The sequence below is a fragment of the Lagenorhynchus albirostris genome, chromosome 12 (assembly GCF_949774975.1).
Source record: "Lagenorhynchus albirostris chromosome 12, mLagAlb1.1, whole genome shotgun sequence".
Classification (NCBI taxonomy): Eukaryota; Metazoa; Chordata; class Mammalia; order Artiodactyla; family Delphinidae; genus Lagenorhynchus; species Lagenorhynchus albirostris.
The window spans coordinates 31637210-31662801 of record NC_083106.1 but is presented as its reverse complement, the minus strand read 5'-3'; the positions used below and the strand labels follow the sequence as shown (position 1 = coordinate 31662801).

Sequence of the window (25592 nt, the reverse complement as noted above, 5' to 3'; positions counted from 1 at the left end):
TTTTTATTAATGGTGTTTGTAAATACTATAATTCCTTACATGTACGTTGCACAGTCCAGTGTACAAGAATGTGTGCATGCATTGTTTTTCTTGAATTCCAACCTCTTGAACACAGAGAAGTGACTTGTTGTAGCATCACTTGGCCAAGTCCAGTTCTCTAGACTTATCTTCATTCAAGAAATGTTATCTGAGAGTATATTGTGCATCAAGTGCTATGCTAGGAAGTTATGAATAAAAATGTTCTCTTAGAGCTCCTGGCCTAATGGAGTAGACGCATAATAAACAAGTCAGCCAGCAAATGCATACATGTGGCTGGGGGGTATTTTTCCTTGTTCATACACACTGTTTTTCTGGAGCCAGGAATGTACTGAACTTCCAAACCAATCTTTGGATATTAAATACAAAGGAAGGGAAGAGTCAGAGACTCTTGGCATTATTAACTCATAGGAGGTAAATCATTTTACGGCATTATGAAAGATTTTATTGTTTTGTAAATTATTTGGGGACATTATAAAAGGTTTTATTTTTTTTATAGATAATCTATCCATGAGAGCTAAAAGCCCATCCCTACCGCCCCATTCAGAATAGAATTCAGTGGAATGTAAGGGCTTGCAAATTTAGCCTCTGAAGAAGTAGGAGCAAGGGGAAGAGAGTCAAGGAGTTAGAGACAGTGGGGGATGTAAAGAACAGAGGTCTAGCCCAGACAGGGAGGGATTTTTTTCTCCTTCCAAGTGCATGATAAGGTGCCAAGTCAGGAGGATAAGCAGAAGAGAGTAATTCCCCCTGCACCCTGTAGAGACGACAAGATGAAATTGGAAGCTGAAGAGATGAACCATTTAGTATGTACTTCTCGATTCTGTGTGCTTGACTTACCAACAGCAAGCTTCATTATTAATGAATTGCATCATTACTTGGTGAAGAAGTTAGCTCTTCATAATTTAAAGAAAACTACATGTCAGTAGTTAGAAAAAAGAGAACCAAAATGTCCATAACGTAATAGACCCTTAACTTTTGAAAGGACACTGGGACTCGTTTGAACACCATTTTTATAGTTTACCAAATAATTACGATAAATGTGTCACCGCTTTCCTGCTCATGAGATCTATTTCTCTCTACTGAAGTGTCATTAGATGTCTCCTTTCCTGCTGCCCACAAGATAATTTTTAGAGGGTGTCTGAGGTTGTGCCCTTATTTAAAAGAAAACTGCAATCTGATGTATAAATGAGTTACTGGGCTATATATGTGTAAGGAAGTATTATAGTATTTATAAGCATCATTAGTGAAAATTTATCTTTATTGAAACAAGTCATTTGAAAATGAAACCACAAATAATCTGGTAACAACAGTACATTGAATTCCCTTTTCTTCCAAGACTTCAAACTGTTTCATATACTGAATATTTTATAGACATTGCTACTTTTTTTCTTTTTGCATTTTAAATGTCATAATTACATTGATTTTTATTAAGACATGTATTTTGGAATCAGGCTTTTTTGGGTTGTTGTTTTCTTAGTAGTAAATTAAGTTTAACAATATTCCATACTAATTGCTACTGAGATTCTTTTTCAAGTTATAAAATAAATAATACTGTAAGAGAACACAAATTAGTTCCAAAATCACATTCATCATGTAGTATTTGACTAGTGTAAAGATTCAAAGATTCTATGTCACTAAGAAAAACAGCATCATTATGATTCATAGTCATTAAGCCTCATGCTTGTTTTATCGATGGATTAAATTTTCAGCTTTTGATGAGTGTGTGTGTGTGTGTGTGTGTGTACATGTATCGTCAGTTAACAGTAAGTCTCTAGGAATGTAAGATCCAATGTTCAAAGCTAAAATTTCCCCTCCAACAGCTTCTTTCTATTTGTTCCTTATTTTTCTAAAAGGTGCCATTATCCACATCCAGTTGCTCAAGCCAGCAACTGGGCATCATCTTGACAAGTGTCTCTCCTTTATCTCCCACATCTACTCTAATGCCAGGATCGATCTATTCTGCCTTCTAAACTGCCTTCTCAGTTCTGTCCACTCATTGATCCCATAGCCGCCACCTTCATTCAAGTTACCACCATCTCTTACCTGGACTGCCACAGGGCTTCTTAACTAGTCTTCCTAGATCATTTGTACCTCCTTTCCATATGGCAACAAGAGTCTTATAATAATGCAGATCTGATCCTAGTCTGTCTCTGCATAAAGCCCATTCATCATGTCTCCTAAGATAAAGTTCAAAGCCCTTAATATGATCTATGAAACCTCATGTGGTCTTGCCCTTACTATCTTTTCACTCACCTCCTTGCCTGAGCCACATTGTTTCTGTTCATTTCTTTGAGAACCTGCTACTCAACCATTTCAGAGTCCTGGAACGTGCTGTTCTTCCCTCCCTTCTCTACACTATCGCAGTGTAAAGTCACTTCCTCATACTTCTCGGACTGAGGTAGGTCACCTTGATATTCACTTCCATGTCATCTTACACTTTCCCTTCTTAACACATGTAACTCAGAATTATTTATTCATAGTCTGTCTTTCCCACTCAACAGGTAGATCCAAGGAGGTGAGGATCAAGTTTGAGTTGTTCATCATTTTATCCTTTTTGACATTATACTTACTTTTGACATAATGACAGAGTTCAAAAAACCCAAATAATTAAAATTTGAACACAAGTGGGTAGTGCTTATTAAAAATTTGTTTGAAAGTATCATGAACAGTCGTGTTTATTCAGGTTCAAATTGACTTGGCAATGTATGGGTACATATGGAAAGAATCTTCCAGCTGAAGAAATTTCAATATATTGGTAAGCCCTGAACAAGTGGCCTCTTTATGAGAATGTATGTGGAATGTAAAATCTAGAAGAGATTTATTTTCTTGTAGTCATGCTGCGTGTATCTAAACACATAAAAGAGGTTCCAGTATACTAACTTTACACTCACTGGAAATTTGCAGACAGATTAAGAGCAGCAAAACAGGAAGTAGACACACACCCCAAAAGTCAAGTAGATGTCATAAAGCCCAAAGCGTATGTATCCTCAAAGCCTTCACTCCAACTTTGCTTGCTCTTTACTTGTAGATAGTATCAATAAATCTATTTGCTTGGCTTTCTCATTTCTAAGGCCAAAGCCCCGAACAAGAACTGGACAGGGAAAGACGGTTGCAGGAACCCACTGTTCCCAATGGCAGTGTCGGCTGACAGCAGGGTCATCTCGCCCTCCTCCAGACTTTGGTGGGACCTTACTTGTGTGACAGCACTAACCATATGCTTTCAAAAAGTGGCATGATTATGCTTTCAAAAAGTCACTTCCCATTCTTGATCATAAGCTCTTAAGGGGAAACCTTGACTTTTTACAAGACTTTCAGAGCATCACACAAAACCATGTCATAGTTGATACTCATAATTAAAATAAAGCAAAACAACTCTGAGTCATCAAGAGAAAATTGAATTATGTTTAATATTGTTTGAGGAACCTGGAATGAAATATTATATTTTAGAAATGTTTTCATACCTAATAATGGAAATGAAAAGCTTTTCTTCTAAAAGAACTGAATACAAAGTTATTACTTCCATTTTTTAGAGCCACTCATAAACCATGGAGTGTCTCAGAGCTGAAGTTTTACTATTTACTACTCCTAATTCTATCGATGTATAGTTTGCAAACCCTTTAAACAACCTAGCTGACAGCAACCTATGAAGAAGAGAGGGTAGGTGTTCTCACTTTACAAATAAAAACCCTGAAGCTATAACATAAATTATTACCTCAAGATTACAGCTATTAAGGGCCAGAACTTTTAGTCTTTCTGGATACATTTAGCCATAAAACCAATGTAGCATTGTGATAAAATCACAAGCTTTAGTGTCAGAAACATCTAGATTTGTCTTTCCTTTAGCCACATACGAACTGAGTCACAGTGGGTGATGTGCTTAATCTCTTTAGATGAGGGAACTGAGCAATTATTAGTCATGTGATATATCAGTTTGGCAAAGTATGAACTGCAGCCACAAGGGGGAATCTTTGAGGAATCAGCTAATGAATTCCTTTGGGTTTTGAAGCCAGAGGATCAGGTATTAAACAAAAAGACATTTCCTGGTGACACCAACCCTCTGTGTTTTAGTAAGGTATTTTTCAGTCCATCTGACTCTCAGCTTCTCTGGGTATAACACTGGAATAACAGTAGTACCTATCTGTATCAGTCAGAATAGGTTATGTGCAGTAACGAAGAGTCCCCAAATCTCAATGATTTAAAACAAAATGTATTTCTTACTCACTCATGTCCGTTGTGGGTTGCCCAGTAGCTCTTTCACATCACCCTTATATGAGAACCTGGGATGATTGTCTTTTTATTATCTGGAAGGTTGTCATTATGGCATTATGACCATTATGGCAAGGGGAAGGGATCACAGCAAATCACACACGGGCTCTTAAAGGTTTTTGCCAGGAAAGGACATACATCTCTTCACTCACATTTGACAGACCAAGGTAAGCCACCGCTCTTGCCTAACTTCATGGGGTTGGGAAAATGAAAACCAACAGTGGGCCTGTGAGCCTGGGAAGAGAACTGAAATATTGATGAACAGCCCTAATGATCACCACCTGGCCCTAGTAGGATTGCCAGGAGGGTTAATTTAGTGAATGGAAAACACTAAGCTTAATGCCTGGTACCTTACAAGAACTAAGTAAATGTTAGGGATTGTTATGACTTACATTGGTTACAAACTTTATTCATAATGATGATTTGAACCTTATATCAGCTTGTTACATGTAGTGTGTCTTAGGAAAATAGAATTTTTGAACTAGAGCCTGTGTCTGGAAGAAAAATAGAGCTGCATGACTTCCTAACCTTGCATGAGGGAAATGCCTCAGTGTGCTACACAGACACAGCATCAGGACTCAGCTGACTTAGATGGAACAGTAGTCAGTTATTCTTTTCTGTCTAGATGGGAAATTTGTTATTTATAAACTGCTAAATAACAAAGAGGATTGGAATTATACATTTCATGTTATAGAGCCAAGTTCATTATTTTTGAGTGTCCAACCCTGTTTCTGCACATTCCTTTGCACTGTGTTAAGCTGCAAAGCCCTGCTTATGGTTCATAGATTCTTCCAGGTTGATGGTAACAAGTCATACTATAGTCAAAGCCATTTAGGCAAAAATAGGTCCTCTTGGTTTTTAGAGTCCTCTTTTGTCTTCCTTCTTCCTTGGGAGGAGACATTTCTCTTGCCTTATTTTTTCACTCTTTTCCGCTAAACAGGAAAGAATCGGTCATTGGGTCATTGTGGTGGATGGTTGATTGATTACATTTTACCACAAGTGACTTCGTGTGTTAGTTGGCACTTTGATCTTAAATGTGTTATTCTGGCCTGTGAGCTTCTCTACAGTGAAGACCCTGTCATCCTTTAGCCTTGGGTCCCCAATGCCCAGAAGCATCTGGAACTTAGTTGGTCTTCATTAACCGTGAATGAAGGACAGAATGACAGTGCAACAAAGGTACAGTCCCCAATTAAAGGAATTTCAGGCATAAAGAGAGAACAAGGGGACATTTTCTCAGTGCAGGGACCCCTGCAATCCTATGCTAATTATCTTTTTCCTTTCTCCTCATTTCTTTCATCCTCATGGCTGGCAGTGACCACTGGGGAAGCAAGGAGGGGTCTCCCAGATCCTACAGCACTGCCGGACATTGCTGCCTCGAGCCATAGTTCTCTAACAACAGCATTGCCTTCCCCACCTCCTTCCATCCCTGAAAAAGCGTCCTGTTTTAGAAGAATACAGTCAGCCGTCCCCTCCCCACTGTTGCATCGGAGTAAAGACTGGGTCTGTTAAGGAAATTCCTCCATCTCAGTGGCTCTCAAACTTCAGTAGCATCAGCATCACCTAGAGGGCTTGTGGAAACAGATCGCTGAGCCCATCCCCAGGGTTACTGATGCAGTAGGTGGCAGAGGGCCCATGAATCTGCATTTCTAACAAGCTCAGGGGTTATACCAATGCTGTGTTACTTTGAGCGGCACTACTCCATCTGAACTGTTCTGCTGCTCCTTCCAGAAGGAGCACCAATTTTCCAGTGCTAGTTTCTTTCTAGGTACTGGTTTTGCTTCGTTTTTCATGTTGCTTTTGAACTGGTGGAATGTTCCTAATTATTTATCTTTCTGATATCATAATACTTGTCTTCTCTTTTATGTGTCTACCCAAATGTTGTTTTGATTGTTACGGATTATGAATTCCTACGCACGGGAGCTGTCTCATCCCAGAAGACCTTGTAGAGAGAGAAAGCTGAGGCAGTTGCCTGCCCAGCGCTTATGAAGGCTGTATTTGGTCAGTAAAGGGATGGTTTCCTTGTAGCAAACATTTGGAGCCTTTAACCAACTATTTAAGAAATTCATGAGGTTTTTTCTTTTTTTATTATACTCCTGGTATCTAGCTAGTTAGCTGGTCAGCCTTTTTGAAATCATTAAAAAGGAATTACTTCAGCTATATTGGTAGGAGATTAAATTAATGTGTCTGCAGTGTTGCACAAGGAGTTTTATCATTTAGTTGACTGCTTCAAGCTTTAATTTCATGGTATTAGCTCTTAAGTTGATCTTGACGTAACAACAGAGTAATCTGACTTTTGAGAATAAAGACACACGTGAGCCTGAAGAGACGAAAGTCCAGATTTTAAGCGATTTTCTGTTTGGGATGTTTATTAATAGATGAGCAAACTAGAAATTACATTAGTTAGACCATAAAATCAGCTCTTTTCCAAATGGCTTATCTGGGTATTTTCTTTATGTATATCTTTTCTCTGTGTATATCTCTAGTTACAACAGGGGAATTTGTGTAGCTCAATCAGTACACTATAAACAGCTGTGTACATTTTGGTGTCTGTTCTCCAGCCATGTGTGTGTGTGTGTGTGTGTGTGTGTGTGTGTGTGTGTGTGTGTGTATGTAAAATATAAATTTTCGAGTAAATGAGATTGCTACCACATTGTTCTTTTTATATTCAATTAGCATATTTATTGAACATTTCTTCCTGTCATTAAATGATTTTCTAGATTTGTAAAACTGACTACATGGTATTCCTTTATTTGAGTGTATCATAATTAGTTGATCAAATCATTGTGTTAATATAATTGAAAGGAAAAAAAAAACATGTTGTCAAATTACCCTCTGGAAAGAGAGAAAAAGCTTTTGTATAAACAGTGCTAACAAAAGCCTTTTGCTAACATTTCCTTAGTTTATACTTCTCATCTGATACTCTAGGTGAAAAGTGAAATCTTTAAGCTGATTGGGTTTTAAAATATTTTCTATAAGTTTAGGGTAACAGGAGTCAGTTTTTCATATCCTTAGTTTTGGAGCAAGATGGTAAAATCTGTAGCAGTAAAAAGATAAAATACCAAAACTTATGCCTCAAAGTAATAAGATATATAAGAAGCTAAATAGATTGAGTGTTGCCATCCGTTACTTGCTTTTGGGGATATTTGATCTTTCTTTTATCTATGTATTGGGTGATGTGGTATTTGGGTATTTGTGGTATTTGGTTTTGTTTTGTTTTTTGGTTTTTTTTGAGGAACTTGATTACTTCCCACATACTATCTTGAAAATTTTTATGTAAGTGGTTCTTGTAAAGGTTAGAAGCTGAACTCATTTTGTCATCACCAACAATCACAAGTTATTGAGGGCGTGGCACTATGCCATGCAATTCAGAGATGCATATGATTTTTTCTTTAAATAATGTATTTTTTCTTTAGTGACACCTTTGTTTTTTCTATAAATAATGTATTTTTCCTCACTACATCCTAAATTCACGATGGTAAACTCTTCTTTCTCCCCCTCATCTGCTTGTTTACTCTCAACATTTCCAATTATGTCTCCTTCCCCTAATCCTATTTCTGTTAACAAGCAATACAATTGAAGGAGAAATCACATGATTTTAAGCTAAACAGATCTGGGCTTGAAATCTTGCTCTTCTGCTTCCTGGCTGTGTGGTGTTGAGCAAATTACTTACCCTATCTGAGCCTCAGTGAAATGGTACAGCTTTTCCTCTCTTACAGACATTTTCTGAAGATTAAATATGATAATATGTATTAAGTTCCTAAAAAAAAAAAATCAGAGCTCAATAAACACTAGTACCTTTCTCATTTTTAACTTTTTATTCTTTTCTCAATTTACATCCTCTCCCCCAAAGTCTCCAGATAAATCATTTGAACTTCTTGGCAGTTCTCCTGGAAAAGATTCAGGATAAAACTTTTTCCCTTCTTTCTGGGATTCACTAGTATTAAAAAGTCACCATTTGGGCTTCGCTGGTGGCGCAGTGGTTGAGAGTCCGCCTGCCGATGCAGGGGACACGGGTTCGTGCTCCGGTCCAGGAAGATCCCACATGCCGCGGAGCGGCTGGGCCCGTGAGCCATGGCCGCTGAGCCTGCGCGTCCGGAGCCTGTGCTCCGCAACGGGAGAGGCCACAACAGTGAGAGGCCCGCGTACTGCAAAAACGAAAAAAAAAACCCTCAGATTGAAGTCATGTGAATTTATAGGAAAGCTCACCCTTGGCATAAACTCATCTTAAATAAGCCCAGGGTTGTTAATGCCTTGAAGAAAAGTTCAATGTAAATATACCTTCTTTAGGTTCAGATTAAGCAGAGGAAAGGCACGTATGAGGTAATCCTTGAGTGCAAGGGTGGTCTCCTTCCTGTCCCTCCATCCAGCTCCTGCCATAAGGCCCTGCCCAGACAGACCCTCCCACTGGGATGACTCATGGGTCTCTGTAGACACTGGGCTGTGCTGCACACAAAGGATGAAACAGGGTAAATGGAGGGGACAGACAGAGATTTCACTGCAGAGCATGAAAATTAAATAAAATTCAGTCTTGCTCCGTCATCTTTACGAGGAGATAAATATAAATCAGGCTAAGTGGAAGACCCCTTTCCGGAGCCCCAGCCCAGTTTCCCCCTCATAATGAAGCTGAAGATCTCTGTCCAGACTTGGTGACTGCATGCTTTATGAGAATAATAATTTTGAAGTTGCCAGATAATCTCCACAAGAAACCCATTTGCATAATTGAATCAAAGTTGGAAGGTGAGAGTAACCAAAGGCTCTCAGCAAGGACTGAGCTCTGGGGAAAGAAATCAAGCCACACCCCCTCTGAAAGCCAGAAGGGAGTTGTGTGAATAGGTCAGGATGACCCAGGCACAGAGAAAGCTGATCAATCCTGATAAAAGATTTGCTTTACAATATACAGCATTATCCTTGAGCATGTTCTAGATTATAAATTGTTTAAAGGCAGATACCAATTCTTAATTCATGCTTTATGTTGCCTTGCACCCAGTAAATGCAAGCGTTGCCCGGGTAGGTAAGAATTGTTTCCTGTGCTTCAAGATTATGATGTACCATAAGTAAATATTTCATTCCTGAATTTCTGGTTTAGTCTGGTTAGTGATTTTCGCCATTTCCTATTTTTTTCAAGTTCTGCATTTTTGCCTCAAAGGTTACATTACACCTGTTTTTAAATTAGCCAGTCCACCGAATTACCCAAATGTCTATTGGGTTGGTCTACTTTTTAATCTTATTTGACAAGTTACAGCATCCTTTTTTTTGCTCTGTATTTAATTGAGTCCCAAAATGGAAATGAAATAAAAGCAGTGCACGCTCCTTGCAAAAACGTGAATAATTTGGGTATGTAGAAAGTGAGTCTGTTAGGTAGCCCCCGCACTCCCACTCTTCAAACATAAGCACCGTTAACAGTGAGGTTGCCTCCTGCGTTACTTCAGTGCATATTCAAACACGTCTGTATGTTTGACATCAACAGGTCTGGACTGTTATTTCTGTTGTAAAATCTCAAAAATATGATGTGAAAATTTTTCTTTATTTGTCTATATCAATCATTTTTGATATTTGCATAATATTTTATTATACGGATGCAGCACAATCTTCTGTTGATGAACCTTTAAGTTATTTCCAAGCTGTTGCCATTACTGTAGCACTGAATGCATGATTTTATGTGTACTTCTGCAAGTCTTTCTAAAGGATGTCTTCATAGAAGTGAAATGGGGGGCGTGGCAAGGGGAATGGACAGTTAAACTTTGGAAAGTCATTCCCAAATTAACCTCAAAAAAGTACCAATTTGTCCTCTCATTGCCAGCTTATTAGAGTTTATTTTCTTACACTTCACCAATAAGGGGCATAATCAATCCCTCTTTTTTTCATTTGTGTCAATTAGTAAGTGAAGTTGTAACTTTACTTTTGATATTGCTTTAGTTTGCATTTCTTTGCTTGCTACTGAGTTGCCCTTTTCATTTGTTAGCTGGACATTTGTATTTTTTTCTTCTGTGAATTGACTATTAATGTCTTTTGTCCATTTTTCTCTTGGATTGCTATCTCTCACAGGAAATTACCAATGAAGCAAACCATTCTAAAGTATAACTGATATTTGAAGCTAAAAATATCTTAGCCATGATCCCCAAATACCCTACCCTTGTAGAAAGTCGTAATGTGCCTGTGTAATGTTTTTAGAAACACAGTTTTATCCCCTGTTGATGTTAGGTTAGGTCTCTCTTGAATCATTTTTACTGCTAAGCATTCTTTCCAGTCTTTTTCATATTGCTGACATTTCATACAGTCTATCATTCTTCTCAACTTTTCCCTTTTAGCTAATATATTTATTTAGAGTCGGGATTTGTAGAAGATTCAGTCATCCCAGCAAACCCAGGAGGACAATTCCTGTCCTTATATAAATGTTTCTTTAAAAGAAGAGATGAAAAGAAGTAAGGACCTTTAAGGAAATATACAGGAGTTGTTCATGCTTTCAGATAGTTAATGTTTGCACTAATAACCCATAATTTTCTCCCCCAATACGTTTCTCCATCTTGTCCTCCACTTTTCCCACCTTTCCCTCTTCCTTCGTTTCTGCCCTTTGCCCATTTTCTCTGTCGTCCTCTCCCTCAGCAGCTCTGAATAAGTTAATTTTGTCTCCTGGAATTCTAGCTAAAAAGTCTTAGTTAAAACAGGCATTGATTGGTACTTTTTCAGGGGTGAAACAGTAGGCATTCCCATTCAATAGGAGCGAGGCAAGGATGTCCATGTCATTCCTGTTGTGTACTTGTTTACCTTTGCTCTCTGGGTAGTGGGGGATAGTTAGATAATAGCAATTGTAGGTTTAAAACTGGGAAAGGGGGGCTTTCCTGGTGGCGCAGTGGTTAAAAGTCCACCTGCCGATGCAGGGGTCGCGGGTTCGTGCCCCGGTCCAGGAAGATTCCACATGCCGCGGAGCGGCTGGGCCTGTGAGCCATGGCCACTGAGCCTGTGCTCTGCAACGTTAGAGGCCACAACAGTGAGAGGCCCGGTACCGCAAAAAAAAAAAAAAAATTGGGAAAGGGGAGGCAAAAATATATCTGGATGACATAATTATATTTCTAGAACTAAGAGAATGAACTGAAAAGTTTTTTATTTAAGTGAGCGAGTTCAGTAAAGTAGCTTAGTACTAAATTAATGTGCAAAAATCAGTAGCCTTCCTACATCCAAACAACAATCACTTGAAGATAGAAATGATACTGACAGAAAACACACCAATGTGCAATAGAAACCCAGTGACAAAATACCCAAGAAATAAAAAGTAACACAAATTAAGAAAGATCTATGTTTAAAAAAACTATAACATAAAACCTTTTAGATAAAATGCTGCTGTGGTACAACGCCAAGTTTCCCTATAGTTAGGTAGAAATTTAGCATGATCCCAATAAAAATACTAACCGGATTTTTAAAAATCAAATTCTAAAGTTCGTAGGCAACATAAAATGCGTAACAATAGACAAGAAACTTTTGGCAAAGGAGAATGAGAATGGGCTAATCTTATCAGATATTCAAATATGTATTTTAATACAAATGGTAATTAAATGAGTTTGGTTCTGGCAAACTAATAGACTGATTAATGGAACAGAGTGGTAAGTCTTTTTTTTTTTGAATTTTATTTTATTTATTTTTTTATACAGCAGGTTCTTATTATTTATCCATTTTATACATATTAATGTATATATGTCATTCTCTTAATATTGATCCTTATGCACATGAGATTTGGTATATAGTACTGATATATGAAAGTAGTACGTAATGGAAGTAGCATTTCAAATCGAGAAAGGAGTGACTGATTACCTGTGAACAAAGTAGATCCCTATCTCAGTTCTTACACAAAAAGGAATTCCAGATACATCAGAAAATTAAAATGGAAGAGAATTGGCATATAAAATTATTAGAAGAAAACATGGGAAAATTTTTAATATAATCTAACATTGAAGAAGGTCTTTCTAATGATTATATGAGGCCATCAATCAACATACTGATAAGGTTAACCACATACAATTGGAATCTTCAGTTTGGTTAAAGATACAATGAAAAAAAGTAAAAATATAAATTGAATATGTTTGCCAGGCATATCACTACCAGAGAGCTGATTTCTTCAGTATATAAACAACTTGTACAAATCAATTGTGAAAAACCAAATGAGAAAATATTCTCCCCCCTCTCTGGAAATAGCTAGGAGAAATCCAACACTCTGCTTACCTCTGGGAAAGGGAACTAGAGAAAACAGGGGTGGGAGAGACTTCTTCACTTTGTACTGTTGGGTTTTTACCTTGAGCACAAGTAATTCCCAAATAGAGAAGATAAGAAAAACACAGACTGGCCAACAAATACTTTTCTTTAAACTGGAAGCCTAAAAATATGTTTTCCTCAATTCCCCTTGCTGCCACTAACCTGTACAAATAGGAGAAGAGAGGGAAGAAAATGAACATAAAAATAGTTACATGCATCCCCACTGCCTCCTGTATTGTTTTTTCAATACATTTACCAATAGTAGAGTTTCTCTAAAGGACCTGTGGCACATGTCCCCTAAATGCTAAGGGACTTCTGTATTTCCAAGCTTAATAGATTCTTTTTTAGTGTGAGCTGTGGAGTCTGGTCTTGCCATCCCTCACAAGGCCTCTCTTCATACCACTTTCTATTTTGCCTGAAAGGCAATCCTGCTCAGATTTTACTTATGGGGAAAAAATGTAAATTCTCTAGATGGACTTTGAACTATTTCCTAATGTTTTTCTAGGGTTTTAAAAATGCTATGTAGCTTAGAGCTACTAAGCTACAGTTGGAAAACTTGATAAGAAATTTGATGTACTACCGTACTGTTAGTATGGATTAAAAGATGACATGGCTCACTGCTAATTCAGATGGTGTTTTTGCTCTGGTGAGAGGTGGTTCCTTCTTTACAGTAGAGAAGAAGGTAAGACCTTTTGCATCCTTAACGGTATTGGCACAGCTGTGTTCCATGCAAAACTGACAGACGTATACAAGATAGTGGCTAGAAAGTGGAGCAACTGGGATTGAAACTTCCTACTGCCCTCCAGCTTTTTCCCTTGTCCTATAGGAATGTCAGCATGTATTTGGATTTTCCAGACATTTAAAATCACTGGAAAGGACATTACTACTTTTTAGAGTCTCACTTTCCAATATCGTCTTCAAAAACATGGTCACCCTACCTGTAAGTGAAGTTACGAAATATGTTCTTCTGCAGAGCAGGGATCTATATAAAAAGTCCAATTTGTGATTTTAAATACTTCAGCTCTTTATGCAGGAATATCTCAGCTAACTTCCTGCATCTTAGTAAATTTGTTACTTCTTTAGTGATAGCTTCTTTACACCAATTTCAAGTCGACTTCTTGTCAGGAAACAAAGTGAACAGGGAGTGTGACAATCCTTCTAAGGACTTGTCCAGATTTGAAGAATTGGGATCCAGGGCGGGGAGTATATTTCTACTTTGGGGAAAGAGGTTCTGATTTCTTCTGTTCCTGTGGAAAATGTCTCCCACTGGCTCTCAGCAGAGTTTTTTCTAACAGCTCATTATGGATCTGTTATTTGGCCTCCTGAAGATTTTTGTGTTCCATGGGCTTCCTGGCTTTTAGCCCTTGGAAAGAAATTGTTCCACGTCATTGTTACACAGCTCATAATTGGTTTAGGCCCATATTTTATAGTTTGTCAGGCTGGCAGGTTATGAAAGCATCAGTAACAAAAAACATATATAGATTTCCAAGTGCATTTTCCATTCCTAGCATTTCTGCGTGTTTAGGAGGTACTTGACCATAAAATGATATTTTATCTTTAATGACTGGGTATCATGCTGCTAATTATCAAAAAATTCTGTATTTCCCTTTAGTTCTAGCATTCACGTGGAAGTAGAGCTATACTAAGTATTAAGAAACCGTTCTCTCCATGGTAGGCCAGCAAAGGTCTTCAGAATGTACATAAAATCATAGCTTAAACTTTTTGTCACAAAATTCACATATTGTAAATTTTCACTTTATGTCACCCTTTCAGCATCTTCTCTAGTTCTCATATCCGCAACCCATATTCTTCATTTTCAGTCTGTTTTATGTCCAGGTGTCCCAATGGAAACAGAACGGTGCTTGCAGAATTCATCAGATTACTCAGGCATACGATTTAATTGCATCACTAAGTAAAAACAGCAGATGAACTGGTTTGGGTTTTTCTACCTTGTTTTTATTATTGCTATTATTTTTTGACAGAGACAAGTCTCCAAATCTCAACAAATAGAATGAATTGAAAAGAAAATCATGCTTTATTCTTTCTGTAACATATTTCCCACCTGTCTCTCTCTTACATACACTCAACTCTTCTTTGCAACCACCAAATTATTAATGCTTCTGCCACTAAAATACACAGACACCACTCAGATAGTTTTTGACTCTAAATCCCAGGACAAACTTGCAGTCATAATTTCCTTCCCATGTACAGTGACCCATCATTAATTATTTAACTCAATATATTAAAATATATTTTTAGTTTGCCTACCTGAGCAATGAAAGGGTTAATAATAATAAACAATGAAGAGTTAATAGCTATTGTTTATTGAGGAATTACTGTAAAGTGTAATAGTGAACACTTTATATGCTTCATTTTATCCTCAAGAAGACCTTAAAATCAGACACAGCTGACATCACTGATGTAGACCTTAGTTCCCAGACACTGAGCTGTGCTTTGCATTTATCATTTCCTTTGCTTTACAACAACCTTATTGATACTATCCTCGTTTTACAGATGAGGAAACTGAGGCTCCAAAGGTTGAGCCAGTTTTTCAAGGATGGCTATTAAGTGGTGTGTAGGGATTCAAGTCCCCCCAGGTCTTCTGCCCCCAGTGTACTGTATCCTCTGTATTAAAGACGGGTTTTGCCATTTTATACATGAAGGAACTGAGAGGAGAAAAGTTTAAAACAACACGCCCAAGGTTGCATGGCTATCAAGTGATGGAGCAAGGGTGTGAACCCCTGTCTTTCTGATTTCAAGGCCCATGTGCAAAACCATTATGCTACACATTAAAAAATGATTTCTATTCTATTCTTATTTTTTAAACTTTAATATGATTGAGCTATCTGTCACCCATAAGCATTTTCTCTTTCAGCTCTGGTAAAGATATAGATTAGAAATCCTCCTCTAAAAGTTTAAAATGTCTCTACAGGGAAGGAAGTCCTAAAACTGTTCTAGCTTGAACAGAAAATATTTCCATCTGTCACATCTGTGGATACCACATGGGGTTTTAATATAATGCTTTTGTTTGGTTCTGAAGGCATAGATTAATTTTCACCTCCTTTTGGCAGATAGCCTCACTGTCTGGCAACTTTTTAAACCTCGAGATTAGAATAAAAATTCAAAGTATACATAAGACAATATCAAATATATTTAAAATAATAGGCACACTTCAGCTGAGAAGATGAAGAAAAACTGTAGGGCGAGGACTCTCGTGAAACAGTGAGGAACGAGAATGACTTAGAATCTGCATGGCAAACTCCTACTGATGCACCAGGTCTCCAAGACTTGCTGCTGTTTCTTGGAAGTTTCCCTTGATTCCTCCAGGTGGTGTGGAAGAGCATTCTCTAGTATAGCTCCATCAGAGCAATTCATTCATTCTACTTTAAACGTGTACTTTGCTTTCCCACTGGACCCCATACTCCTTGAAATCAAGGATCGGGTGTCGTTATCTTTGTGTCCCTAGTTACTAGCATATTTCAGTCATAGTCAAGCCTTCATCAAGGCAGTTCACAGTCAACAAATAAACTTGCTGAGCACTTAACTACATTCCAGGCACTGAGCGAGGCATTGGAAGATAGCATGAAAAATAATACAAAGAGGAATATCTAACCAAGAATGAACATTGGCCTGGGAGTCTGAAAACTTAAATTCCAATCCTATTCTTTCTGCTGATTCATTGTTAGATCTTAGACAACATTCCTGTTTTTAGCTGGCTAAAAGGAATATCTGGATTCAAAGTCTTCTAAAGCTTTCAACTCTGCAAGTCTATTTACTTACCATTACCTTAGATATGAGCATGTGAATGCATTTAGAATCACATCTGGTGTATAACAGGCTCACGTGTGGTGAGAATAGTAGGTCAGTGTGGTCAGAAGAAGACCTAAGTGTACAGAAATAAACTTCCATGGGGCTGTGAATATTCAAAACTTGTATGGATTAGGGCTGTGAAAAGCGAATTCCAGAATGTGCTTAAACTTGTAAAAAGGGTAAAGGACAACAACAATAAGACTTTTAGAAGTATAATCAGAGCAAGAATAGGAGAGGATACACCTGACAGTTAGATGCGATGGTGTAGTGTTGATACGTGATACACAGGCAGAAATCCTCCTAGTCAAGGAGAAAGAGCTTTCAGCTGAAAGGTGTACAATAAACATGGTCCAGAGGAGAGATGAGCCCAAGGTAGACGAGTAGATGTTAAGTGTGCTTGAAAGAATGCAAGAGTCTGTGTCTGTAGTGAGAAAGGTAGCAAATGAAATTGAATTCCTACTGATGATTTCTGAGCTCTACGATGAGTGGGTACGATGGCAAAGGCCTGGAGATAGCCCAACAGGATCCTGGTTTGCACAGTGAAGAAGCAGGTGTGTTGTGTGAAATTTAAGCTGCTGATCTTTACAGCTGTTGCTAGAAAGATTGTAGCTGATTTATGAACACTGAGGATGAAAAATAGGACGATTGATATGTAGCTAAAAGTTAACCCGAACTAATTTTTTTTTGTTTTGTATTGTTAACAGAAGATCTGTCTTTTAGCTTGGCGTTTGACAAAATCGTGATATCTCTTTGGAGAATATGGAAACACTGAGTGTAGCTGACCCTCTCGTTAGGCTAGTTGAATGACCCCCTCAAAAAAATAGCTGTTAATCATTATATTCTTTAGGCCAGGACACATATTTTGAGCCCTATATCTACTACAATACCAGATATCAGTTTTTACTGATTACGTGAATGAATATTTACATAAATTAACAATGTCCACCTAGGAGGCGGTCTCGAGGGGAATACCACAGGGCTTTCTTCAAGTTTCAGAAGTTTGGGTGAAGCCTTGGATCCAGAGAGACTGATAAACAAAAGCTCTGTGCCCAAGTTAACAAAACGAAATTGATTGTAGAAAAATTCTTCACTTGGATTTTTGAGGAAATAAGGCCCAGCCCTACCCTACCCAGGATGGTAGAGTAAGGAGGGGAGTCGGGGTGGAGAGTGGTCTGTTCTGAGTCTGCACCTTCATATGCGGAAGGTGATCTAGACAGATGTGAGCGGCCAGTGCTCACCCAAGGACGGGTCTTCACCCTCATCTACTCCCCATGAAATGGAAGCGGAAGTCAGTTGGTTCATAGTCACAGTTTTAAAGGCACAAAGCATTCTTTAGGGTCTGGTGTTCTGGCAGAAACAGGAATCAAAATAAGAACACGGACAGGGAAAGAAGACCTCAAGCAAGAGCAAATTCAGAGCAAATTGAGAGGCCCGTCCCCGTCTCAAATTCTGTAAGAGCATACGCTCTGGGGCCACCTCTGAGCTGTGTGACCTTAGGCAAGTCACCTAAACTCTCTGAGCCTCAGTTTTCTCATCTGCAAAATAGAGATCATAATGATTGTGTCCACCTCCAGAATTGCTGTGAGACTAAATATGTCCTTGTACCTAAAACACTTCGAGTGGTGCCTATGAGCACTGTGTGTTAGCTATTATTACGATTATTATTGTTATTATTAAAACTTAGAAGGATGCTATGATTTGTTACAATAAGAAAACTGTAGTGAACGGGGTCCCTATACTCCAATCCCTTCACCACCAGCAAAAGAAGAAAAGTCATAAAAGTGTAGGATGGAAGAGATGTGGCTTTGAGGCATAAATAAAGAAGTAGACTTAAGCTGTTTTTGCATGTACTGAACACATTGGACCAAGCTGACATTGCAGTTTGAAGATGCTGAGGCCTGTGCATTCACTGCCTCTAGGTTTTATAGTTTCACTAAGTTTCTTATTGCAAAGCTGCCTTTAGCATCCTCATGCTATTTCCCAATATCAGTCCCTCATTACGGCTTTCATCTGCAAGTTGAGATTCATTTTCCTAAGATGGCAACAACTGTGTTTTGCATCTTCCTCCAACTCCATTGAGTGTGAGTGTAGCATTCAAGCATTCGGGAATGACTCTTACTCCCTCCCAAGACCTGGCCCTCCCCCTCCCTCTCTAGCCTTGCCTGGTTCCCTCCCTCAGTGCCGCGCTGGGTGCCAAAGGCTGGGCAGAGCTCTGTTCTCCAGCCTTTCTTTTTCTTGACCTTACCCGAAGTACCATTCACGTGATGTTTTTACCGTGATAAATGTTAGAATGCTCTCGCCTGCATGAAGCCTGCTGTCAAGGTCCTCCCTGATTGAAACTTGTATTCTAGGGGTTACCACCTTATGTTTTATGTAGGTGTATGAGCCCCTTCATTAGCTTGCAAGCTCTTTGAAGCAGGGACTGAGTTTGCGCACTTTTGCTTTGCCAACTCAGGGTCAGCTTGGGGTCCTGAATCCCAAGAGAGGCTCACGTAGTGTTGAATTGCCTTGATTGGAATTGAGGGAGGACAGACACTCACCCTGAGCTTGCCGATCCTTGGGCGTGTTGGTGCCCCTGTCCGGCTGGCCAGGGCGGACTGGCTGAAGAAGCTGTGTGAGCCTCTGTCTCCCCCTCATTCTCATCTCGATTTATCAACTCCTCCAGGAATCTTTCCTCCCTTCACTCACACTCTTAAACGGCCCTTGCTTTTTCTTCCTGTCTCTTCTGACTGGCTTTGCTTGCTTACAGAAGAGCCCAGTCACTCACTGCACTTTTCCACCTTCTCTCCTCATCTGTATTTCTCAAACTATTTTTTTTCTCTTCCAGTCCCTTTTCCTCTATCAGCTTCAGGAATAGAAAATGGCATCACTAGCAGAAAATGTTTTCCCAAGTTGGGGAGGATTGGGAATGTGTATGGAATGGGAATTCACCGAGGCTGCTTTAAACCAGATGCGAGTCTTTTGCCCTTGTTTTCATTCTATTCAGAAAGAGTTTAGACAAAATTCTTATCCTGCCATTATGGAAATAATTGAGTTAGATGGCTCCTATGTAATCTAAGCATTTTTTTCAAGAGCTCGAAACTGTTTTTGGTTCAAGAAAACGTAGGTTGACACTAAGCTTTGTTTTAGCCAAGGTTTGGCAAAGGTTCTAAGCTACGGTATGTATACTTTGATAAATTTCACAGACTAGAGCTATGGGTTATAATATGGTTTGTTCTTCCAATATTCAACTAACTTTAATCTAACTTACAATTCCAACGAAGGCTGGATTTACTCACCAGCCAGTTCAGCTAGCTAAAACTATAGATACCATCCACGACCCTGTTATTTAAGGACAATTCAAAAATCATAAATAGAAATTCAAAGGGAGAGCTTGATTTTGCAAGACAGAATTCGATGCTATGAAGCAACCCTCTCAGAACTTTGCCAGAGACCTTGTGGGTCTTAAAATATTCTCTGTTTTCTACCAGCCAGATTTGGCCGCTTGAGAGCTATTCATCACAAATGATGACAACCATTTTACCAAGTCACAAAATGTTGCTGTTTATTTTGGTATTAAATTTGTTCAAATTTTTAACTAGGAAAGTTAGTATAGTAATATTATGATTATATAGCAAATCTCAGGAAAAGTATTACTCCCTTACTGAGCATTTTAGCAAATATCTCTTGACACTAGCTATGTGTAAGGTATTATATTAAATATTTCTGATAATAAAAATGTGGACTGAACTGGATGTTTGACCACAAGAAGTGGAAGAACTAAGACATTATAATATGGTGAGTGCCATAGAACACTTGCTAAAGTGTTCTGAGGAATGAACTCGTGTAGGAGTTTGCTTAGTGAGTCAGAGAAGGCTTTATAAAGGAAGTGGAATATCAGCTTCAGTGATTAGCCAGATGATAATATGTGAAATATGTGAAAAGGGGGATCTAGACAGATGAAACATTATTAACGGAGTCTCAGAAATGGTATAGTATGGAGTACAGGCAATATGGTTGCGTTTTAGTTTTTGTAAATGAAAGAGAGCAGCTGGAGATGAAGCTAAATGCAGTCGTTGAATTCATGGGTTTGAAATCCCAGATTAAAACTTTGGTAGGTAGTGGGGAATATTTTATCCATTCTTCCACTCTTTAAACAACTTTGGAACTGTATTTTAGGATAATTAATCTGCCCTCAGCGTGTGAGCTTGATTGTGGAGGAAGAGAAATGGAGTTTGGAAGACCAGTTGGGAAGTTATTATAATGGTCTAGTAAGAGTTCATAAGACCTGCACTAGGCTGGGAAGAGCAGGATTGGAATGAAGGGGTAGAACTGAGAGACATTCTATAGTGAACATTTCTAGGAGTTAGAACCTGATTGGAAGATGAGAGGAAGAAGGAAGGGAGGAGTTAAAGGTAACTATGGAGAGTCAAGCCTGAGAACTGAGAGCACTGAAAAAGTCAGACAAGTCAAGTAGTATGGGTGGAAGGTGAGTCCAGCTCTGTGTGCTGTGGGATGGAAGGTGAGTTCAGCTTTGCTAGAGGAGCATCAATGTACATATATATGTCCCCCAGTGGAGAGCTGGAAATGTGAAATTGAAACTCAGGCCACAGTTTGAAATACAGACTTGGGACTTATTAGCTTAAAGGAAATGGTGGAAAGCGTGGGAGGGAAAATGAATACCAAGGGGGAGCATAAAGAGAAGATGGCCAAGGACAGGACACTGGAGGGAAGGTGGTCTACTTGTAGGTGAGAGAAGATGAGCCAGAATCGAAATAGTCAGTGAGGTCAGGGAAGAGGCAGAAGGCTTAGTATCATAAAGAGCTGGACAAGAGAGAGTTTCAAGAAAGGAAGGGTCAGGTAATATCCATGGAAAGAGAGAAGTGAGGAAGATGAGAATTGAGCAGGAGAAATTAAACATGGTAGGTAAGAGTTCATTGGTGACCTTCATAAGAATGGTCTTAGAACTGTGAGTTGCTGGAATGTATTCTATTTGTAAATCTAGAGTTTGTTTGGGGCCTATTAAGTGTTCTGGATTTTTCTGTTTCTTTAAAATAACAGATAATGAAGGATGATGTGTGTGTGTGAGAGAGACAGAGACAGAGAGAGAGAGAGAGACAGAGATAGAGAATATGTGTATCTTGTGACCAAGGAACTGTTTTATATAATAAGTGATAAAATTATTTAAGTAAAATATACCTTGAGCTCACATTTCATTAATAATAGAAACACTAATTCAGCCAAAAAAGGAAATATCCAGAATTTTACATTAGTCAATAAACAAAACTTCTACCCAAATTAAAGCCTTATTCCTCGGCCCCATTGCATTATATGAAGCAATAACAACAATATACAGGTTGGCCAAAATGTTCGCTCGGGTTTTTCCATAACGTCTTATATAAACAAGTGCTGAACTGCTCTGCATACCTCAGAACATACTTAAGATTGTCGTCTTTTTCTCTTCTTTTCAGCATAAAAGACTGAACTATGATAGCAACTGGTGGAGTGATAACAGGCCTGGCCGCCTTGAAGAGGCAAGACTCCGCCAGATCGCAGCATCATGTCAACCTCAGCCCGTTGCCTGCTGCCCAGGAGAAGAAACCGGCCAGGCGTCGACCTCGGGCCGATGTCGTGGTTGTTCGCGGCAAAATCCGGCTTTATTCCCCATCTGGTTTCTTCCTCATTTTAGGAGTCCTTATCTCCATTGTAGGAATCGCAATGGCAGTCCTTGGATATTGGCCTCAAAAAGAACGTTTTATCGATGCTGAGACGACATTGTCAACAAACGAAACTCAGGTCATCCGGAGCCAAGGTGGTGTGGTGGTTCGCTTCTTTGAGCAGCATTTGCATTCTGATAACATGAAAATGCTTGGCCCTTTCACAATGGGGATTGGCATTTTCATTTTCATTTGTGCTAACGCCATTCTTCACGAGAACCGTGACAAAGAAACAAAAGTCATACACATGAGGGATATCTATTCCACAGTCATCGACATCCACACGCTAAGAATCAAGGAGCAAAAGCATATGAATGGCATCTACCCTGGTCTAATGGGGGAAACGGAAGTAAAACAGAATGGGAACTCCTGTGCCTCGAGACTGGCAGCAAATACCATTGCTTCTTTTTCAGGTTTTAGGAGCAGTTTTCGGATGGACAGCTCTGTGGAGGAGGACGAGCTGGTGAGAAATGAAAGTAAGAGTTTTGGACATCTTATGCCACCTTTGCTCTCTGACAGCTCTAACTCTGTTTGTGGCCTCTATCCACCTCCTTCCCAGACAACTGATGATAAGACCAGTGGCCCTAAGAAATGCGAAACCAAGTCAATTGTGTCATCATCCATCAGTACTTTTACATTGCCCGTGATCAAACTTAATAATTGCGTTATTGATGAGCCCAGTATAGATAACATCACTGAGGATGCTGACAACCTCAAAAGTAGGTCGAGGAATTTGTCAATGGACTCCCTTATGGTCCCTTTGCCCAATACCAGTCAGTCCTTCCAGCCAGTCAGTATGATGCTCCCAAGGAATAATTCCGTTGGGGAGTCACTGTCAAGTCAGTACAAGTCCTCTGTGGCCCTTGGACCTGGGGCTGGACAGCTCTTGTCTCCTGGGGATGCTAGAAGACAGTTTGGGTCCAACACATCCTTGCATTTGCTCTCATCACACTCGAAATCCTTAGACTTAGACCGGGGTCACTCCACCTTAACCGTTCAGGCAGAACAACGGAAACATCCAAGCTGGCCTCGGTTGGATCGAAGCAACAGCAAAGGATACATGAAACTAGAGAACAAAGAGGACCCGATGGAGAGGCTGCTTGTACCCCAGGCTGCAGTCAAGAAAGACTTTACCAATAAGGAGAAGCTTCTTATGATTTCAAGGTCTCACAACAATTTGAGTTTCGAACATGATGAGTTTTTGAGTAACAACTTGAAGCGGGGAACTTCTGAAACAAGGTTTTAATGTTGAAAAAAGATCTTATTTTACAAGGCTCTATATTCTAAACCTATTTTCACCAGTGTTCCCTTGTTAAAGCCTTGGTTATAAGCCTTTTTAATCAAATGGTTTGTAGTGTATTAGACCTGGCTGCTTAATTCTGTAATGGAGATGGTTATATGTTTGGATTACTTAGGATTGCAGTACTCTATATTACTGCATATGAATTTATTTTTTTCCGTTCCCTTGAGCGCATGGGTTCCTTCATTAATATGAATACAAAATACTTCCATCCAAATTAAAGTTCCTATTCTTTACTTTAAAGTTCTTTCATGGATGGTCATATTCATAGAGCAAAGTGTCCAGTTTAGAAGAGGCAGGGTACCAAAGTGTAGACTAGAAGTGCCAAATTCAATGCTAATCTTAGGTGTCATTTTCTGAAAATTTGCTTTTATATAGGATTGGTTAAATTATTTAAAAGGAAAAAGATCTAGCTTCTGTGCAAGCTAAATAATGTGAATCGGGTAAATTGGCTTAGTACTGAGTAGCTAATTGACAAGAATTGGTGGAGTTTGGTTGTGACTAGTACCCTGAGCTCTAGGTAGGTAGTATTTTTTTCAACATCAGTTCTATTTTAGTGATATTTTACTAAGAAACCATGTATTCAAGAGCCATGGCTGAGAATGCCAGATATTCTTAGGGGTAAATATCAAAATGCTCAGCTATAACTTTAGATATTCAGAATCAAAATTTCTTTGCAACTGACTTGAAAAATGAATGAACCAATTTAGTGTTTAGACGTGCTATCTTGAAATAATTACATATATGAAGAAAAGATTGACTAATGAATAAAAATACATGCTAGTTAATGCTAACTAGTCTCAGTACCTTTTCCTAGCCGTCTCTCTTATCATCTAATATCCACTCACTCCCACATCCTTGTTTTCCCCCAATATCTTTTAGATCCTGTTATTTGGAAGATAATCAGCTAACCTTGACATTTCTTTTATCTTTGCATATCACTAAGTTGGTGGTTGAAGAAAATTTAGTCCTTGATACATTGCCTTGAAATTTACCTTATGCTAGAAAGCCTTATGGTAACTCCGAAGACTTTCTTATGGTGTAATAGATATTTTGGATTGCGGTTCTCAGTTATTGAAGATAATAAATATTAAAATGGATTTTCCATCAGAAAATTTTCATGTTTTCCATTAAGGTAACCTAATTTTAAAAAATTGTTTGACGGAATACTCAGGAAATTTTACAAGTTTTTCCCAATGCATACACATTTCTGAACATCAGTATTGCAGTTGTTGTGGAAGAGGAGAAGGAAGATAGCTTTGTATTTGTAGCTCCCCACAATTCCACCTTGTATTAGCATCACGAGCTTCCTTGGACTGAGGCACAGTGTTACTTGTTAGAACATCAAGCCTGTGTATTGTAATGGAGTGGGCTTAATACTTTACGATAAAGCATTTAATAAACCTCCAGTCTTAATACTAGTGTGTGTTCTTCATACATTTCTATTATTTTTTGAATAAAATACATTTCTGTTCAAAGTACCATTTTTCAAACTTTCAGATACGTTGTACTGAAGGTGCTTGATACCCTAGCGTCTGCATTGGGTGCTCTGGCTTTTTTCTTTTGCTTCTATTAGGTTAAAGAGCTAGGTCCATCCACCTGTTGTATTAAGCTATTTTCATATTTTGTTATTTGGATGTGATGGTTAATTTTATGTGTCAAGTTGACCGGGCTAAGGGATGTCCAGATTTCTAGGTGTGTCTGTTAGGGTGTCTCCCGAAGAGACTAGCATTTCAGTTGGTAGACTGAGTAAAGATAATTGCCCTCGCCGATGCAGGTGGATCTAATCCAATCCACCGGAGGCCTGAACAGGACAAAGAGGCAGAGGAAGGATGAATTCCCTCCCTCTACTTGAGCTGGGGCATCCACTTTCTCCTGCCCTAGGACATCAGTGCTCCTGGTCTTCAGGCCTTTGGACTCCGACTGGGACTTATGCCATTGGCTCCCTTGGTTTTTTGGTCTTTGAGTTTGGGCTAGAACTACCACTTGCTTTCCTGGGCCTCTCTAGCTTGCAGGCAGATGGCAGAGAGTAGGATTTCTTGGCTCCAGAGCCAATCCTTCAAAATAAATATATGTGTGTGTGTGTATATATATAAATGTCTATCTACCTATCTATCTATCTATCTATCTATCGATCTATCTGTCTATCTGATCTTCTATTGGTTTAGTTTCTCTGGAGAACCCTGACTAATACACTTAGGATGATTTTCACTTAAAATTTCATTGACTTTCAGGAAGAT

General features: G+C 38.9%; 1 protein-coding gene across 2 annotated transcripts in view; it reads left to right on the top strand.

Annotated features, from left to right (window-relative positions):
• TMEM200A (transmembrane protein 200A) overlaps positions 1 to 24751 on the top strand; it is a 72414-nt gene extending 47663 nt beyond the window's left edge. For both annotated transcript variants that reach the window (XM_060167515.1, XM_060167516.1), the window contains one exon: positions 21807 to 24751. In XM_060167515.1, the coding sequence (XP_060023498.1) occupies positions 21823 to 23298 (1476 nt within the window). In that variant the 5' untranslated portion in view covers positions 21807 to 21822 and the 3' untranslated portion in view covers positions 23299 to 24751. The remainder of the gene's footprint in view (positions 1 to 21806) is intronic.
• The last annotated feature ends 841 nt before the right edge of the window (positions 24752 to 25592 follow it).